Here is a 16722-nt window from a genome sequence, read left to right on the forward strand (position 1 = left end):
AGATTTAGATTATGCGTTTTAAAAATTGGAAATAACAAATAAGTGGGTGAGGCACAAGATTTAAGGAAATTTAATGAAAATGATTATATTATCATTCAAAGCGTTCCGTTCTTGTAATATACAGGATAATAGATTCCAGAATGAATTTATTTACTTTAAATGGCAACTTTTTGTCATCGTATAAAAAAGAATCTGTAAAAGGACAAAATTTGGAACGTTGGCAAATTCAAATGAGTGCAATACTGGAATGACACTGGCGTGGCGAGGAGATCACGTTTTTGTTCTTCAAAAGAATGCCATGACAATATGAAGTGCTCCGTATCATCGAGGCCATCGTTGATCGGACTCATCGTGTTGATTGTTTCACTAAAATTATGAATGAATTTGTGGAAATTTAGTTTGCTCAACCCTACCCTAAGTTGAGTTAATAAAGAAAGCCCTTGTGGGTCATAGATACCGAAAACAGAGTTAGGGAGTGGTTTAATAATTGACAGCAATCTATTCTAGAATATATCAATGGAAGGCGATTCTCTGATTTCAGGGTCGAAATTACTCCATTTATGCAAACTGTTGGGGAGAAAGCTTGAATTATATTTTTCAGTTCTTGCTCTAATTTGTCCAACAACGGGTTGATTGGGAAAAGCATAATTTGGTTGATTCAGCATCGGAATAGGATCTGTTAATGATCTTGTAGATCATAAAATGTCGTCTACTCCTCTACTCAGTCTTCTCGAGAACAGGGACTCCTACTAAAACTCTTGAAGCAGCTTTTCATGAGAGGTAATATATTCGTAACTTATAAAAAAGGCCTTTATGCCATACCCGACCGATCGATTAGTAAACTTTTAGTAAAAAAATGCATAAAAGATTTTCTGAATACTAATTCGAAGCTTATATTCTAATAAAACAAAGCTAGATGTAATATAAGGTAACATTGTTATTATTACTAGTCTGCATTTTGGTGATTCTTAAACGCTAGGGCCAAAGTCTCTTTCTTGTTGGTAAGAGGACTGTCTCCAGTACTTGATGTAACGCGACACTTAAATTTAACATTTGTTTGAGAATGGGGATCTTGTTTTCTAAAGACCATCTATCGCGTAAGTCAAAACCCTAAACCATGACCCTAACCCTAATGACCTGAGTTAGTTAATCGCTAAAGCTATGGCTTTTCAATGGCTGAAAGCCTAAGGTCTCATTTCATCAAAGGCATCAAGGCTCCACACGAAACTCTTATCCACCATTAAGGCAACCTTCCTTTGGAGCCTCAGTAAACTCTCAACCAGCCCATTTTAGACAAATCGCAATCCTAGTAATCGTAATCGAAATACCACGACAATAGGGAAGAATTAAACAAGATCTCGTTATAGATAAAATGGTGACAGATCTTGACAGAGTTATTCTGACATGTTCTTGACCTAGAGATATAGCAGATAAAAAGGCCATTGCTCTCTGTCAAACTTATGAAACGGCCTTTGCACTGTATCCTTCTTGGAAATCTTTTCTCAATTCAATAAAACACCACTCCAATCCCCTTTTACCTCCCGAAACTATATTAGTAACTCTACTGGGTTCCAGCCCGATTTAGAAGAAGCATTTGTGACAAACCAATATTTTGATTAGCCTGCAAATAAAACGGTAACTTGATAAAATCTATAAATTTCAAATGGTTTCACCAAGCATTCGCTTCTGTAGTTAAAAAATGTATAAATGTTCCTTTCAAATGGTGGCTAGCTTGCCTAAATCTTGATGAAAGGGAATGTTTTCAGTAGTGCTGAAGTTTTAAGAAGCTCAATTCTGATTGGCTAAAGGGTCATTACGGGGATGTCTTGGGTTCCGAGGCTTCCAATGAATTTGATTGGCTGTGACACATTGAAATCCCCCAAACTAGAGTCGGTGTTTTGCTATCAGTAAGTTGGCAGATAGGTATCCTAAAACTGCTATGGAGGCGTAAAGTTCGTTGAAGATTCTGAAATTCAGTTCGGCTGTTTTGTGTTTGGCCTACTTTTGTTGAAATATAGTTCAGATATCTTATCTGGGTCTATATATCTATCTCACGAGAGGACATATCGTTGAATGATTGCATTCCAACGATCATCACAGGCTGTTCATATAGTGCCTCTATAAAATATTGTTGTAACGAAAGACAATTTTAGTGGAATGGATAGAAACTTAGAAGTGCAAAACTAGAAATGGCTTTGCTGGGAACGTCATACCACCTACATAGCAGAAGGGTCTATGGTTGCTAGAAATCCTAGCATCATCAATTACTTTTGATAGATATAAAATACAGGTTTACATTAAAGTATCAAAAAACCAACACTACAAAATAAGTACAAAAATTATTCTCATCTTTGATTTTTCGACCAGTCTCCTTTAAAAGTATATTTCCATTTGAAATTGTTTTTCTTCTTTGCTAGTTTGTTCTCCTGGACTATATCCAGGCAAGAAGTTCTCACCACCACGTCACTGACTTGCAAAAGAATGTCTTCAAATAGTTCGCGGTTTTCTTTTGACGACAATTTATATGGATGTATAAAAGTGACTTCGCGATCATAAACCTGCCATGCTAGCCCTGGCAATCCATAATCAACTCCATAACCAAATATATCTGGTAAATACTTCCCGTTTAAAAGAACAAAGTTGTCCCTGTCATCTAAATAGAAAATAATCATCTGAACTGCCGCTTCTACAAAGACTAAATGGTCATAGAAAATTGTTGATAGTTCCACAAAAGTTTCCGAGGCGTGTGAAGGGATATAAAATATATCTGACCACCCATTAACACAAATTCTCTCATTTTCAGTGTTTCTATAATATTGTTTCAACAATGACTCGCTTTTTTCGGTTTCTATTTCAAGGAAAGCTTCGGTGCATCGTCTTGCCACATCTGCTCGCTTCCACCATTGTGATTTTGGTGCAATTCCAACATGTGTGGACTCGCCAAGCGATGCTAGCTTTCCTACCCATATCCGTGACTTGTCTAAATCAAGGAACATCCACCAGTTGATTATCATATCGTCATTGACATATAAATAGCCAGTAAATCCTGGTCTAGCTTTCATGGCAAGCGCAAGGCAATGGTAACCATAGAAACCACGCTGCATGACAGGATGTGCGACCTCAATAATCTTATACTTTTTCTTTGGATCTTTTGTAGGCCCACAATACACTTGGTGTGGGAAAACATGGTTGTAAAGTTTTTGGAGGATTGGTATATTTGAATAATAAGGGTGATTAAAATTAATAGCCAGTAAAATGTCACTTAGCTCCTTCCGAACCGGATGCTTGCAGTTTCTTCCAAAAGGATGGGAGTTAGGCCTCATAACGGCTTTACTCATGGCATCCTTTTCTTCTTTTGAAATTGATGATAATTTTGATGTATTACGTGAAGTTTTCATCGAGGAAACTGCATAAACTGTTATGAAAAAGAAACTGCACTTCAGAATCAAACAGAAATGATAATTTATGCAATATGTCATATTTAAGTTCTTTGCTTATTTTCATTAAGGGATTATCAAGAAAGATATTTTGTTCAAATTGGGGTTTAGAGTTTTACCTTGGTGCATTCACTTAAACATGATCATTTGAAAGCTTTAAATAGAGGATTTGTTTTTATAACCATAGAAATGGACAGTAACTGAAATGGCCATGTGTAGCAATCGTTACTAAAATTGTAACAAATATCAACAGATATTATAACTTATAGTTTTTAGATTCTCATTCTAATTTTGATGATTGCCATAAACGCTGCAAGGGATTTAGAGGAAGCTTGATAATTCTATAATTAAATAGGTTAAATACCACAGAGGCAATAGACACAGATAAATTTTCATGGTTTTAATTTCAATTTTAGTATCAGATTGGTCCGTATTAGAATGAGCAGACCAATAGTAAACAAAAATGAAACATATTTTCTCCTGCATAATTGCTTTTCAACCTTGTCTATAACCTGCCTTCATTTTTTTTTCTTGAAATTGTCCATGTATTGGATGTATAAATGTATTTTATAAATGTTTTGTAACCAATGAAATAAAAATTTATGAATTTTGAAGACATGCCCACAAAGAAAAACATCTGAATGGGCAAAATCAGCTAGATCTCTTACAGATTTATACATATAATGGCCAGATGAGTACAATTATTGCCCCCATTAAACCACTATCATTTGATCCAGAATCTAAAGATCACCCCAGCTAAAACGATAGTAATCCATAACAAAACCGGATCATTCCATAACCATGTCTCAGATCCATTCATTTGTAGCATGTTTAACTGATATTGCACATTAACACAATTAATTCATTGTCTTATTTTAAAAACTCTAAAAATAGATTTTATGACATCATCACATCACTCTACCGCTGTATTTCCTTTATTCTCTGACAGGTTCAAAACCTTACAGAGTAGGCACCCCTACATGACAAAAGGCCTCCTTTTTGAAGGGGGGTCATGCCACTCAGGTCCCCAACAGTGACGGCCCTGGGCAGACTCATAACAAGATAGGGTAATTAAAAATTTGAGGAATTAGTTGAAAATTGGCAAATCAAGTAAGGACAAATTTGCCTAGGTACATTACACTGCTTACATCACAGTCTAACAGCTGTTGCTAGAAGACAATAGGTAAAACGATTTAATTACTCTGTCGTGTTTGAGTATTCCTCCTAGCTAGTGTACCAGGGCCCAAAGCTAGATAGAAAGGATGTTGACAAAAAGTGGACACACTTTCCTTGTTATTAGTTTAACCTGCTTTAAGGCACATTGTCAAAATCTTTGACAAGATGACAAAAATTAAAGTGTCTTTGGATCGAAATTCAGAAAGGGGGGCTGCCTATTGTATTGTTCCTTATTCAGTACACTATACACTATTATAGAGAAAATATAGTACATTTTGACAACTATTGTAGGGGCTCTATCGCAAGTTCGTTCTATACTTACAAGCTGAAACTGCAATTACAAGCAGGACGAGGCAAAGGACTTTGCAGAGCGAGCACTTGCACCATCCGGTTTTTACATCAGAATCTTCTGATTTGAGGACAGATTTGCCAAAGTAAGAGCTACTCTCGCCATCTTCAACCTGTGGTAAATGTGTGTACATAACTTTTGTACCCATGTTTTTTTATGTTGGGAATGTATGTTGGTTGAAATTAGCACTCATTTTGTTTTCCAATTTTCTGAAGTCGGGATTTGAAAAAGAGGCAAGATCAATAAGGAGGTTGAGTTGAGGCTGCTCGTGTCTTCATCGATTCATTCTCATTCTGTTTCTTAAGATGTGAAGTCGTAAATAAAATCAGCTATGTTACTTGCATTTGTTTGATCATTCTCAAGTTTAATTCAATATTTTCTTTTCAACTGTGTGTACAAGATTCGGATCGACACATACCACTAACATCGATGCGAGGCAAGGTAAACAGAACTGGTGATAATCGTGATAATACACAACGTGGGTGAAGTTTTACAGGGAATTCCTAAGGGTTACCTTCAGTCACTTCAAGGCAAGTGCAGTATGATCTATGTAGAGGACGGTTGTGGGAGGGAAGATATTTGAATCATATCAATTTTGCTCATTATGATTATATGCTAATTACACTTTTCTTGGGAACTGTATATATCGAAGAGTCATTACTATACTAGGGGTTCTAATTGGCCTTAATTGTATTTCTGTGGAACTAAGAACTCCATAGAATTAATTTGAAATAAAGCAAGCTCTTCATGACAAAACAATCAAATTTTTCCTGAAAAAGAAATCATCCTTAATAATCATTAGCCTTTCTACCTCTAGGGGCTCCTTTGAAAAATGACCCAGTCTAGAGCCAATGGGCTTCAAAGCCAAAACAAAGAGGAAGCACATAGTCAAGGAATAAACCAAAACAATACAGAAGATAGGAGCTCCAATACTGGTCAAGAAGTATTCAGTTGTAAAGAAAAGTATGAATTACCCTTTGAGAAGTATATAAAAGCACTGAGGCCATGGTCATTTTCAGCCAGCATTGTCCCAGTTATTCTTGGAACTGTGATTGCATGGAAAGAAACACACAACCTGAGTATTGTGTCAGCATTATTAGCTTGTATTTCAATTCTAACAGTTCATGGTGCTGGAAATTTAGTCAACACATACTATGATTTCATAAGAGGGATTGACAGCAAGGAGTCAGATGACAAAACTCTTGTCAATAAAGTGCTGCAGCCAGATGAAGTTGTCAGATTTGGCGTTGGCATCTACATCATTGGGTGTTTGGCATTTCTTGGAACTCTCTTGACATGTCCTGCAAGGGTTGAACACCTTGCTTTGTTGTATTTTGCTGGAATGTCAGGCTCTTTTCTTTACACAGGTTTGTAATTTAATGCTTTAAAGGTACTTACAGTTCAACATGTTTGACCAGATGCAGGTTATTTGCAGTTCAACATTGCCAACAGCCATGATTTGTTGTTTTTGGTAAAAGTCTCCAATAATTTGGGTACCATCCAGGGGCAGACACTTGGTCAAATATTGGGGGGCAAGCCTATTGTTTTAATAAGATTATGTCACTTTTCCCATTGTTTTGGAATAAAAGACCATTGTCCTCTAAAGTATTGGGGGGGGCTGTCACCTCACCCTCGCCCCCTCCCCCCTCCCCAGGTGTCCACCACTGGTACCACCTATGTTGGTTTAAAACCTACTCATGCAGGGGCTTTTTAGGACCTTGATTTGGAAATTTAGAAAATTGAATAATTGCAAGATAACACCAAGAAAGGTGCTAAAAAGGATAACCATCCATATATGTAGCAGATATGTCATGTTTATATCCAGTGGCAGACATCTTGGGCAGACAAAGTGGATGGTAACCCCCCCCCCCCCTCCCCCCAAATATATTTTAAGACAAAGGTCTTTTGTTTAAAACAGTGAACAAATGTGAAACCATCTTATCAATACAATTGTTTCCCCTCAAAATAATTGACTAAATGTCTGTCACTGTTTATATCTAATATGTAAAAGTTATTCTGAAAATTGACCCTGGTATAAGACAAAAATTGACTTTTACCGCTATAAATTTTGTAAATTTACTACATTTTATGATTTCATGCATCACAATGGTTATGTAATGTATATACGATATTTTAAAGGTTTATCAAAAATTTATCATCTTATGGTATTTATTTTTTTCAGGTAGCATTGGCTTGAAGTATTATGCCCTTGGAGATCTTGTCATTATCCTCACATTTGGTCCAATATCAGTACTCTACGCGTATTTGGTTCAGTGTCACCATCTTTCTATATCACCTCTCTTGTATGCAATTCCACTGGTAATGAATACAGAGGCAATCCTTCATAGCAACAATACAAGGGACATCAAAGCAGACTTACAGGCAAATGTACTGACCCTTGCAATCATGCTTGGCTTCAAGTTATCGTATTTGTTATATTGTGTACTGGTATTCGTACCATATCTGATAATGCTCCTATTTGTTATGCATATTTCTGTATTGTTTGTATTACCAATGCTGACCATAAAAATGGCATTAAACCTTGAAAAGGACTTTCGCTTTAAGAGACTTACACTTATAGCACAAAATACAGCCAAATTAAACTTGCTGTTTGGTTTGCTATATGTAGTGGCGTTTGCTCTCAGTTAAATGTATTACTGTTCAAAGAAGCTAGATATTTTTCAATTGAGTTTAGGATTTAAACAAGATAATAAGACTTGTAATGTAATTTAGTCAACAAATGGGATTGGAAAAGAATTGTCAAATATCTGAGTGCCAATCTTTCATTTGTGGTACGTGATAATATTAAACATAAACGATGACATTGAAGTTGAAATCTATCAATGTGGTATGATCCTAAGATATTACAAATAGACACTTAAAGTTTGCCCCAATAGCTGGAATGAACTTAAAAAGCCAATCCAAAATGGGGAGAATCATTTATTGATTATCAGCAGTTTTAATATTCCATTTATTTGCTCTATAGTGAACGAGACGTCCAAAAGGCAATGGGTTCGCCCAAAAGTTTGCTTTTCTCAACCCCCTCCCTTAGCCCCTGTACAGGCTTATTCCCTTTCTGACCGACTCCCAACCGCTTCTCGTTGTGCAGACACCTCGATAGCCTACAAGTAAAAAACTGAAGCGGACAAGAAACCATACAATCTCTCAGAGTGGAAAGTGGTATTAAATTTGAAAAGGCCAGCCAGAGGCGTATCTTGACCTTCCAGAAAAATAGTAAAATTTACCGATAAATACATGGATGAAGAGACAAACTTCCCGGTATTTTCTCTATACCTTTTTACATCACTTGCTCTCTTTCAGAGGCCCCCGAAAACTGGGAGGACTGAGGAATCTAGAGAAAGAAGCTATGATATTTTTGCAACCACACCCTTTTTAAAAACAAGATTACACATTTCAAGTCAACACCGTTACAACCACGCTTCTTAAAACAGAAAACTTTTGAATCGAGGAAATTTGATAGCAATTCAATAGTTAATTGATAAAATTAGTATTCCTTAAATTTAATTTATTTTTAAAATTTTATCTCGTTACATTGGATTCTCGTCGTCGTATTGCTTTGTTCCTGAATATCTTTCTTAATAAAATTTTATTGCAAAAATGGTTTGACTAAGAAAGTTTACGATAAATAGCAAGTTTGAAAAGTTCTGCAGCTTCTCGCTCGCTGCTAACCGCTACAAGATCTTCCAATCTTGTGGCATAGCAGCCTTTAAATGCTTATATAAAATTTTTACCTTGCGGGGTGTGCGTTCACATGAACCAACAGACAGGGATTTCCCAATCTGGGAAAATAATTTTTTTCTTAGCCAATATGTACAAAATAATTGTCATAATCTGTTAACCACTTATATGTTCTTTTCGTTGAAAATTTTGGAGAAAAAGTTCTCCCCAGTCCTTTCAGATGCACCGCCTCTGCTCATTTTAAAATTTGAAAACTTAACAGCTTTGTGAAGGACATTTGGGTGCTATTTCACCTACCAATAGGCAATTTTACCGAACTAAAGGTTTTGTGGACAAGATTTACTGACCAAACCTTAACTTCACTTCATACCGCGCAGGTTGTTGTAAAGCCATAGTTGATAGTTGGTAAAGCCATCTTTTTCGAATGTGTTGACGGCAATTTTCTTCGTTCCATTTTCGAATGTTTATAAAGCGGAAAAGTGGAGACTAGTTGTAATAGAAAATTGTGTATGCCAAGCGGGGTCTTGATAAAAATTAACGACGACCGTCAAATGGATGAACAAGTTATCAATGAAGAGCCTGCTGACGATGAGGTTGAGAAAGAGGGGCTTTTAATTGATAATGGGGCTGACCTTCCCTGTATTGCTCTTGTAAGCGGGTCAATGGGATACTCGAAAGAGGTTCAAAGTGACAATGATCAAGAAGATATTTCACAAAACAAGTGAGTAAATCACTGCTGAAAGTTGTATTTTAGCCTAAATCAAAATATAATTGCTTAACAGCCAGTTTTGCTGAGTTTGATTTATCTATATTTAACTTCTTGAAAGGCTAATAGATTAATGTCTTTTGGAATGTTTTGAACAAGAAAGAAATATTTGGAAACCAAATGCTACATATACTACTATTGAGTTAAACCTAGGTGAGTGCATGACGTCATCTTGTTTAATTTGCTTAACAGCTTTCATTTCATTTTTCATTCTTTATTCACGGTAACCCAGTCGGCAAAGGCCGCTTTTCAGGGGGCTCTTTAATAAACCTGATCCAAGTTTCAGGAGTTTCCCAACCCTCTTGTGTTTAGATTCTACATAAGTGGCATTTAAAGATTGGGCCGGATTTGCTTCCATCCCTAAATTCTTAAAAATTCGCTTATCAGGACAGAATGCAGAGAGAATTTTAGCTCTGTTGGGCAACCACCGATGTTGCCAAACATTGTCGTTGCCTTCCATGATTATCATGATAGCCAAGAAATGGAAGCTACCTCCGAAGAAAGTTACGAAAACCATGATATTGTACAAGGTCGAGACGAGGATGCTGTTGCTGATGGCAACGATGATGATGACAACGAGGACAGCATCGCATCCCACTTTCGGGCGACTGTACGTAAACGAGGCTCTGTTACTGTCGATAGAAAGAGGCCGGTTAGTTCTTAGTGAAGTTTCTGTTTAGGTATGAAAAGTAGAAAACAATCTATGTACTTAAACATACCTTTATCCCGGTATGTTCTATAAGGCAGCCTTTCTTCAGATGAAATTTTGAATTTTAAAGTACGGTTTCCTAGGTAGAAGCTTTGTAAACTTTATTCAGACCGTATCCATGTCCTGTCGATGGAAGCTTACCTCCTCATTTTCTTTTCTATGCCCTTCATTTGTGTCAAAAGCTCTTAGTGCATAACTTTGTAGAAATGACCACCAGATGACAAGAAATTACGCCTATAATCAACGTCAGTATTCCGAATTTGCAAAGTAAGAGTGTCTTTGATTTTGAAGTCAATATTTTGTTCAAGGCATCTCCTCGAAGACGCACGTCTAGAAGCATTTCACAGAACATCCAAGAAAGCGAGCCTTTAAAAGCAAGTAAGGCTATAATTTCACCGTTATCACGCCTCACTGTTCAGGCAAAGAAGGAATTGCCTAAGAAAAGCATAGCACAGGTATTTGACTTATTTTATGCGTTATAGGTAGTTTGAGTCAATTGGCCGCTGATACTGTAATGTAAAACCCGTGGTAAAATCATAATATAAGTTCCATCATCACCAATTTTGAACCAAAGTTTGTTTCATATTGTTTTCTAGTTTCGAAGCACCCTCAACGTTGCAGCTAACTACGCTAGGGTTCGCTAGGATCTTGTCACAGTAGCAAATCTTTTAATTTCAACGGGGTACTCGAGAATAGAAGTTATAGTTTCTTTAAATATTCCCTAGATTACTAGGAAAATGTTAATGGCATATTTTTATTGAAACACTAGCAATTTTAAAGTATTCAGCAAGTAATTTTGGTTGACATTTTGTCTCTGATTAAAATACGTACTTTCTCGTTTGCTGTTAGTTATATTAAGATAATTTAATTTATTTCCTTTTTCAAAAGGAAATAATTTCTCCAGCGTTTGTTTAATTGTTGCTTAAGTCTCTTTTCAACCACTTCCAACAAGTGAAAAATGCGCACTTAGCTGTAAGATCCTCAAATATTTTCAGAGACTCGTCACTGAACTCTGATTAACCTTTCTTCTTTAATATATTCAATACTTTCTTATTAGGTGTTAATGTACAAAGACCTTCAAATACGATCAGAAGCTATTTTATAAATCAGATACGCTCTTGCGAATTCTTGAATCCCCTAAGAATTCTATTCAATATGTGACAAATTATTTCCACAGTCACCTGAACATGCAAGATGCCTCTCCTTGGCTCTCGACAGAATGAAGACCCAGGTAAGTCACTCGTGCTTTTAGATCCTCAAAGTGGTTGATGCCTTACCCTTTGGATCGATGGAACTATCCAACCTCCAATAGATGAACACAACAATTACAGTATTACCTTGTTATCATCAATGTCCATTTTATTGTTCATGTCTAATGGGTAGAGGAGAACTCAAGGATGCAACAATGTTGATATCATACTTAAGAAAAAAAGTTGAAGGAGGGAGGCTGCACAATGAGTTTAATATTAAGTCTATTATGTTCAAAAACTTGTAATTGCTTGAATTGAATTGTTTTCCTTTTCCCCCAAATGTCCTTCAAGCAACCATTTCCTAAAAAAACTTTTTGTCGCAAATGTTTTACCCAGGAATTGTTAAATCTGGCATGGTGTCCGTAAATACTTTTGAGTTTTTGTATGACGCTGTAGGACATACTGATCAAGTCAAATTTTCTCAACTAAATTCCACTTACTTGTTAATGTTTGTCAAGTAATTTATTTGTTTTTATAAGATCCCTCATTCCCTTGAGCTGGATATTAGAGAAGAGGCATTTTCAGTTCTGCAGGACACAGCACAAGGTAATATCGCATTTTATTGTCTAGAAATATTGTTTTTTTCGTGTTTTTTGTTGAACGCTGTTAAACAATGTTGCAAATAAGCCAAAAAAGGTAACCCAAAAAATAGGAAGTTATACGAAGCGATCCGAAAGTATTTTCAAGTCTTTGCCTTTTTTCAAAGCTGATATATTCATGCCTGAGTTTTCATTTAATGGCTTTCCTAGTAACAATGTTTGAGAAAAGCAATTACTTATCTAATAGTGACTCACAATTTGGCTGAGTTTTGCCCAGCAGTTAGGCTTTTTAAAAACATCTAAAATTCTTCTCATAAATCAAACCTTCTATATTCTACCGATATGCTTATTTTTAACGACCATATAATAAACAAATAATTGTTTGCACCAAAGTGAAATAGATTGTTAAATACAACTGATTACGATGTACCCAGTTTTCGTTTGTATACGGGTTATCATATCATTAAACAATTGAACTGCATAAAGAAGTAAAGCGACATTTCATTTTTCCATGAAGCATACAGAAGGTTACTAGGAATGAAACATCATTTGACAAGTGAAGCAAACGATTTCATCAACTCTTGGTGAGCAATTGAGCAGACAGAAATGAGTCCTTTGCAGCCCTCACAGAAGGTCTTGGTTATCCTTTTTAATACCAATGCAAGAATTTCTCGCTATTATCCATAGCTTTACATTGAGTTTTTTGTTTTAGACGTAGAAAGCTATAGCTCGGTTAATCTTAGCTTGATAGCAGTCATCACTGATTCTACAATGCTTGCCTAAAGTCTTGGTACACTAACGTCATTTTTCAGGAGCAAATTTTACAAAACGACGTAGGGGACTAGGAAGAACGCTTTTTCTGCGACTTCTATGTTTTCCTTAAATTATCAACATTGTTTAGGGGGGAAGGGGGTGCGCAAATAGGAGAATCAGGAAAAAAAATTGAAAAAACACAAAAACAGAACGCAAATTGCTGGGTATTTCAAGTACTTTTGGCATTTATTGTAGGTTTGTTGTTCAACAAACAGGCCTAGTCAATATATTAACGTACTTGTTATGTAAGCTTAGTTGATTCTATAGCAAAGATGGTGAAATGGCAGAAATAAAAAAAATGCCTTTTTCTATAATAAAAACTTCTGCAACGTTATTTAACTAATAGCATGTACTAGAAAGCACGATAAAGAGCTTTTTCTCTAATGAGCCATTTTTTGCTTGTCCCTCTAAATGTTTCGATCATGAGTGACAAGAGATATGCTTCATTATTCATAGTTCATAGCACATATTCCCTTGATATATGTAAAGAGAGATTAAAATTCAAACTAAATCTATGTTTCATATGAAAAAGTAGTTGTTAATTTAAATACTACATAAGCTATTTGAGAAACTCTCCACGTGTAGCAAAATTAAATTATTTGAATTGCAATCGTCAACTAGGTAATTACTCTGTTTTGCACTATGGTGAACGGCGAGTTATATGTAGTTTCTATAAGAAAATTGCATGTCAAACAAACTCTGTTGGAAATTGGAAAACTCAATTACTAAATTTTCGTTTTGCGCTGTTCTGTTATCACTAAAGTTGTAATTGTAATTTCAGCAAAATTAAGCACATCTTTTTCGTTTCTCTTTTAGAAACCTCCCAGTTACTTTTACTTTCATTGCCCATTCATCTGTTGTCTTTCCAGATTTTCTATTTCTTCTTTTATATGGTCAATCTTCTTTCTAATGAGTTCTTTCTTCCACGGTGGGACGTTTGGCGATTCTTGTTCTTCTCGTAATGACTTAATTTTCCTCTTTCTAACTAATATTGGATCTTCGGAGGTCATTCTACAAAAAATTGTGCAAGTCTTAGACAAAAACGTCCAGTTTTACATCTTATTTACATCCTATAATATCTTAGAGGTTTAAGCCAAAAGTTGCAAAATCAGTGGCGTACCCAAGGGGGGGGGGGGGGGGGAATAGGGGGGTCCGGTTCCCCCACTTTTCTCAAATATGATCCTCGAGATTTGTCCAAAAACGATGTAAAACTCACTGGGGGAGGTGTAGTTTATTGTATGCTTGTGTCAATAACAATTGTAAAATACTTTGCTATTTATTGCAGTTAACAAGAATGAAATAATGGCGGAAAATTTTGCAAAAAGGGCATTTTTCCGCATTTGCGAGTGTTTGAAGGGCGTGGTCCAAAAAAAATTCTGGGGACTCCGCCCCAGACCCCCCCCTCACTACTCCGGCCCTGGGTACGCCACTGTGCAAAATAGAACCTTTTTCAACAGAAATTCGCTGATATCAGTTTTTCGAAGACAGCAATTAACCTGCCTTACCAATTTTTATGTTGGTATTATTGTAATTTATCTTTTAAAAGATTTACAAATGCAAATCTGCCTGCTGTTTATGGAATTCAGGTCTGCAATCAAGCGACAATCAGCAAATTTTCATTAACTGATTGACGAACAAAGTCAAGTGGTTACAAAGGGCAAGCCCCTAAGCCAGCTGTCCCCTTTATGTTTGACTTTGTTCTTAGTTGTGGTAAAAACTTTGTAAATACTAGCTCTTCGGTTGCCGTAAGGGTAAATCAATGGTCACGACATTGCATTTCAAATACGAAGGTGTGAATGAAGAAAACCACCAGTGCTGTATTTTCCAATAAAGCAGCGGGAGTGTACGAAACACAACTCGCAAGAAAAAGTAAAGTAATGCTTCTCCGCCTGGGCCACAACTCTTGCATTGTATATTGTATGAGGCTCTGGTACCATGGGTAATAACACCAGAGAAAAATTTTTCTCTTAAAATTTCTACAAAAATGAATATATATATGGTTTAAAAAAGGCCTTTATAAAAGCAGGTTCACAAAAGACTCTCATATCAAATAAATTTTACAGTGCAGCTTTAAATCTTTAAAGACATGCTTCTTTAAAACGAACTTACAGTTTCTGTTCACGCTTGGCAAGAACCTCTTTCTTCCATTCAGGTAGTCCATTATTGTTTCCATTCACCTGAAATACAATAAATCCATAAAAATTTGGGCCGAATGCAGGATAAATAGAAAGATTCAATACCGGGTAGACTACATATGTGCAAGAATTAAATGATTCAGTGATTCAGTATAAATAGGCTTCAATTTCAAACTGGCAAAAACATAAACAAATTATAAGCACTCATCCGATAGCCTTCACTGGTAAACAGCTATTGTACGCTCTATTTTCCTATTTTACTAAAGGTTTTCTTAAATGTCGCAAATGCTTAATCACCAAGCACTAAACAACACACACAAATGCTCAGTCAGCACAACATAAAAAACTTTATTAGTTGTTCACCTCGTTCTTTGAAAGCTGCTCTTCTTCCATCTTTTTGGACATTTTCGTCATGATCAACTGCTGTTTCCACTGAGGGATTGGTTGTCCGGTACTTTTGTCCACTTTTGGCACGTGGACAACCGGACGATAATTTTGTTCAATCGGTCCCTTGTTCGCATTCATAATGTACCTATTTATCAAAGATATTATTTGCTTCAAAGTTCTCATGGTTCTTATCCAACCTGGTAGGAAGAGATTTCACCAAAACTTTAGTCTAAATTTCTAGTTTATTGTTGTAAATTTCTTATAAAATACAGTATCTTTTTCCCACAGTCGTATGTCATAGGCTTATCTTTGTGTTTTGTCATTCCAGTATATAAAAATTTAACTGTTCTACAGACGACGATGTCAATTTATAATATCTTTACTTATTTTATTTGAATATCAGAGACTTTGAGGTTGTGTGATTAATCAGATCTAAAGTTAATATGTGTGCCCTGTGAATAACAACCTTACAGGAGTTCAGAAAGTAAATTAGAAGAATTGTACGAGTATCATAAACTTGGGTTACGTACTAACATTAAAAATTGTCTGAGGAAAATTGAATTGATAATGAAATTACAAATATGCTTTGATCTAAGAAGGGAAAATTCAAAGCTTACCTGCTCTAATTTTGGGGTATTCCTCCTTTTAAAATTTTGCCTTACTTTAGCTCATTCAAACTTCAAACAACATGGAAGAGATCCAGGCTCTAACAATGCCCTTGGAATTTCTTTATAACGAGCCAAACTCGAGTTTAAAAAATTAATGACTTTCACCAAAATGTAAGCAAATGTTAACCGCAGCTGGTTGTGTAATTGTCGATGAAATACCTAACTGACATTGAAAACGTACAACCATGAACAGCTTTAATGATTTTTACTAGTTACTTAATTCATTTTGAGATCTTATATTAAGATGTGTTTCACTTACAGTAGGAATGAGTTTTGAATGCAATGAATTAAAATGTAGAAGCGACAATAGATGAATTTGTATCCAACAATGTATGAAGCTACATAGCTCGTATCTTTCTCAAGACGCACCCAATTTGATTAAATCAATGATTTTGATGACTTTTCCAAATCAGCCAATATGTTTAAACTAGAACTGAATTCAACAGTATTGGCTCTTAGTTGATGTCATCGATTTTGCATCTTGCTATCAACAGATCTTCGCCACAAACGGACCTCAGAGTCTAATTCTCCGAGTTGAAAAAAGCCTACACTGAAACTTTCATGTCGCTTGGACTGTTCGGTTACGAATTACCACGCTTGGAATATGTAGATATTTATAAAGATTTGACTGTTTTCACTATTACAGTAAATTCGAGTTCATCTGCAATTTAGTTTATTCTACTTTAAAATCTATATCTTAAAAGGTAATTTTTGTTAGGTCGCGAGTCACGCGAGCTTTATCTTTTTGACCTTCTGTTAACACCGTATTGTTTTTAAAAACATTCCCTTTTTCG

General features: G+C 35.8%; 3 protein-coding genes across 5 annotated transcripts; 2 read left to right on the forward strand and 1 right to left on the reverse strand.

Annotated features, from left to right (window-relative positions):
* The first annotated feature begins 5134 nt into the window (after window positions 1-5134).
* LOC135688559 (ubiA prenyltransferase domain-containing protein 1) lies at window positions 5135-8441 on the forward strand. 2 transcript variants are annotated; one of them, XM_065205468.2, is made up of 3 exons: window positions 5135-5403; window positions 5780-6329; window positions 7145-8441. In XM_065205468.2, exons 2-3 carry the CDS (start codon window positions 5795-5797, stop codon window positions 7609-7611), a joined length of 1002 nt encoding a protein of 333 aa, XP_065061540.2. In that variant the 5' UTR covers window positions 5135-5403; window positions 5780-5794; the 3' UTR covers window positions 7612-8441. The 2 variants fall into 2 exon arrangements, with proteins under 2 accessions (XP_065061540.2, XP_065061539.2); XM_065205467.2 differs by having other exon boundaries at window positions 5138-5492; window positions 7145-8440.
* A 219-nt stretch (window positions 8442-8660) lies between these two features.
* LOC148957929 (uncharacterized) lies at window positions 8661-12578 on the forward strand. Its single transcript, XM_089114126.1, has 5 exons — window positions 8661-10079; window positions 10445-10591; window positions 11314-11367; window positions 11866-11932; window positions 12443-12578. The coding sequence occupies exons 1-5, from the start codon at window positions 9858-9860 to the stop codon at window positions 12511-12513; spliced, it is 561 nt and encodes a 186-aa protein (XP_088970252.1). The 5' UTR covers window positions 8661-9857; the 3' UTR covers window positions 12514-12578.
* On the reverse strand, window positions 12540-16066 carry LOC135688577 (uncharacterized). Of its 2 annotated transcripts, none has more exons than XM_065205490.2 (4): window positions 15878-16066; window positions 15237-15405; window positions 14848-14915; window positions 12540-13749 (listed from the first exon to the last, which is right to left on the reverse strand). In XM_065205490.2, exons 2-4 carry the CDS (start codon window positions 15396-15398, stop codon window positions 13578-13580), a joined length of 402 nt encoding a protein of 133 aa, XP_065061562.2. In that variant the 5' UTR covers window positions 15399-15405; window positions 15878-16066; the 3' UTR covers window positions 12540-13577. The 2 variants fall into 2 exon arrangements, with proteins under 2 accessions (XP_065061562.2, XP_088970253.1); XM_089114127.1 differs by having other exon boundaries at window positions 15918-16006.
* Window positions 16067-16722: the final 656 nt, after the last annotated feature.

This window comes from Rhopilema esculentum, chromosome 19, assembly GCF_057945365.1.
Source record: "Rhopilema esculentum isolate cy_ngs chromosome 19, ASM5794536v1, whole genome shotgun sequence".
In the NCBI taxonomy this organism is placed as follows: domain Eukaryota; kingdom Metazoa; phylum Cnidaria; class Scyphozoa; order Rhizostomeae; family Rhizostomatidae; genus Rhopilema; species Rhopilema esculentum.

What these genes read in the sequence shown, in the direction of transcription:
- LOC135688559 (XM_065205468.2), top strand. Translation starts at nt 5,795, where the DNA reads ATGACCCAGTCTAGAGCCAATGGGCTTCAAAGCCAAAACAAAGAGGAA. An exon ending in AGGCTCTTTTCTTTACACAG is followed by an intron (nt 6,330 to 7,144) that starts GTTTGTAATTTA and finishes TATTTTTTTCAG; the next exon opens with GTAGCATTGGCTTGAAGTAT.
- LOC148957929 (XM_089114126.1), top strand. Translation starts at nt 9,858, where the DNA reads ATGTTGCCAAACATTGTCGTTGCCTTCCATGATTATCATGATAGCCAA. An exon ending in CTAAGAAAAGCATAGCACAG is followed by an intron (nt 10,592 to 11,313) that starts GTATTTGACTTA and finishes TTATTTCCACAG; the next exon opens with TCACCTGAACATGCAAGATG. An exon ending in TCGACAGAATGAAGACCCAG is followed by an intron (nt 11,368 to 11,865) that starts GTAAGTCACTCG and finishes TGTTTTTATAAG; the next exon opens with ATCCCTCATTCCCTTGAGCT.
- LOC135688577 (XM_065205490.2), bottom strand. Translation starts at nt 15,398, where the DNA reads ATGAATGCGAACAAGGGACCGATTGAACAAAATTATCGTCCGGTTGTC. An exon ending in AGCAGCTTTCAAAGAACGAG is followed by an intron (nt 14,916 to 15,236) that starts GTGAACAACTAA and finishes ATTGTATTTCAG; the next exon opens with GTGAATGGAAACAATAATGG. An exon ending in GCCAAGCGTGAACAGAAACT is followed by an intron (nt 13,750 to 14,847) that starts GTAAGTTCGTTT and finishes AATTTTTTGTAG; the next exon opens with AATGACCTCCGAAGATCCAA.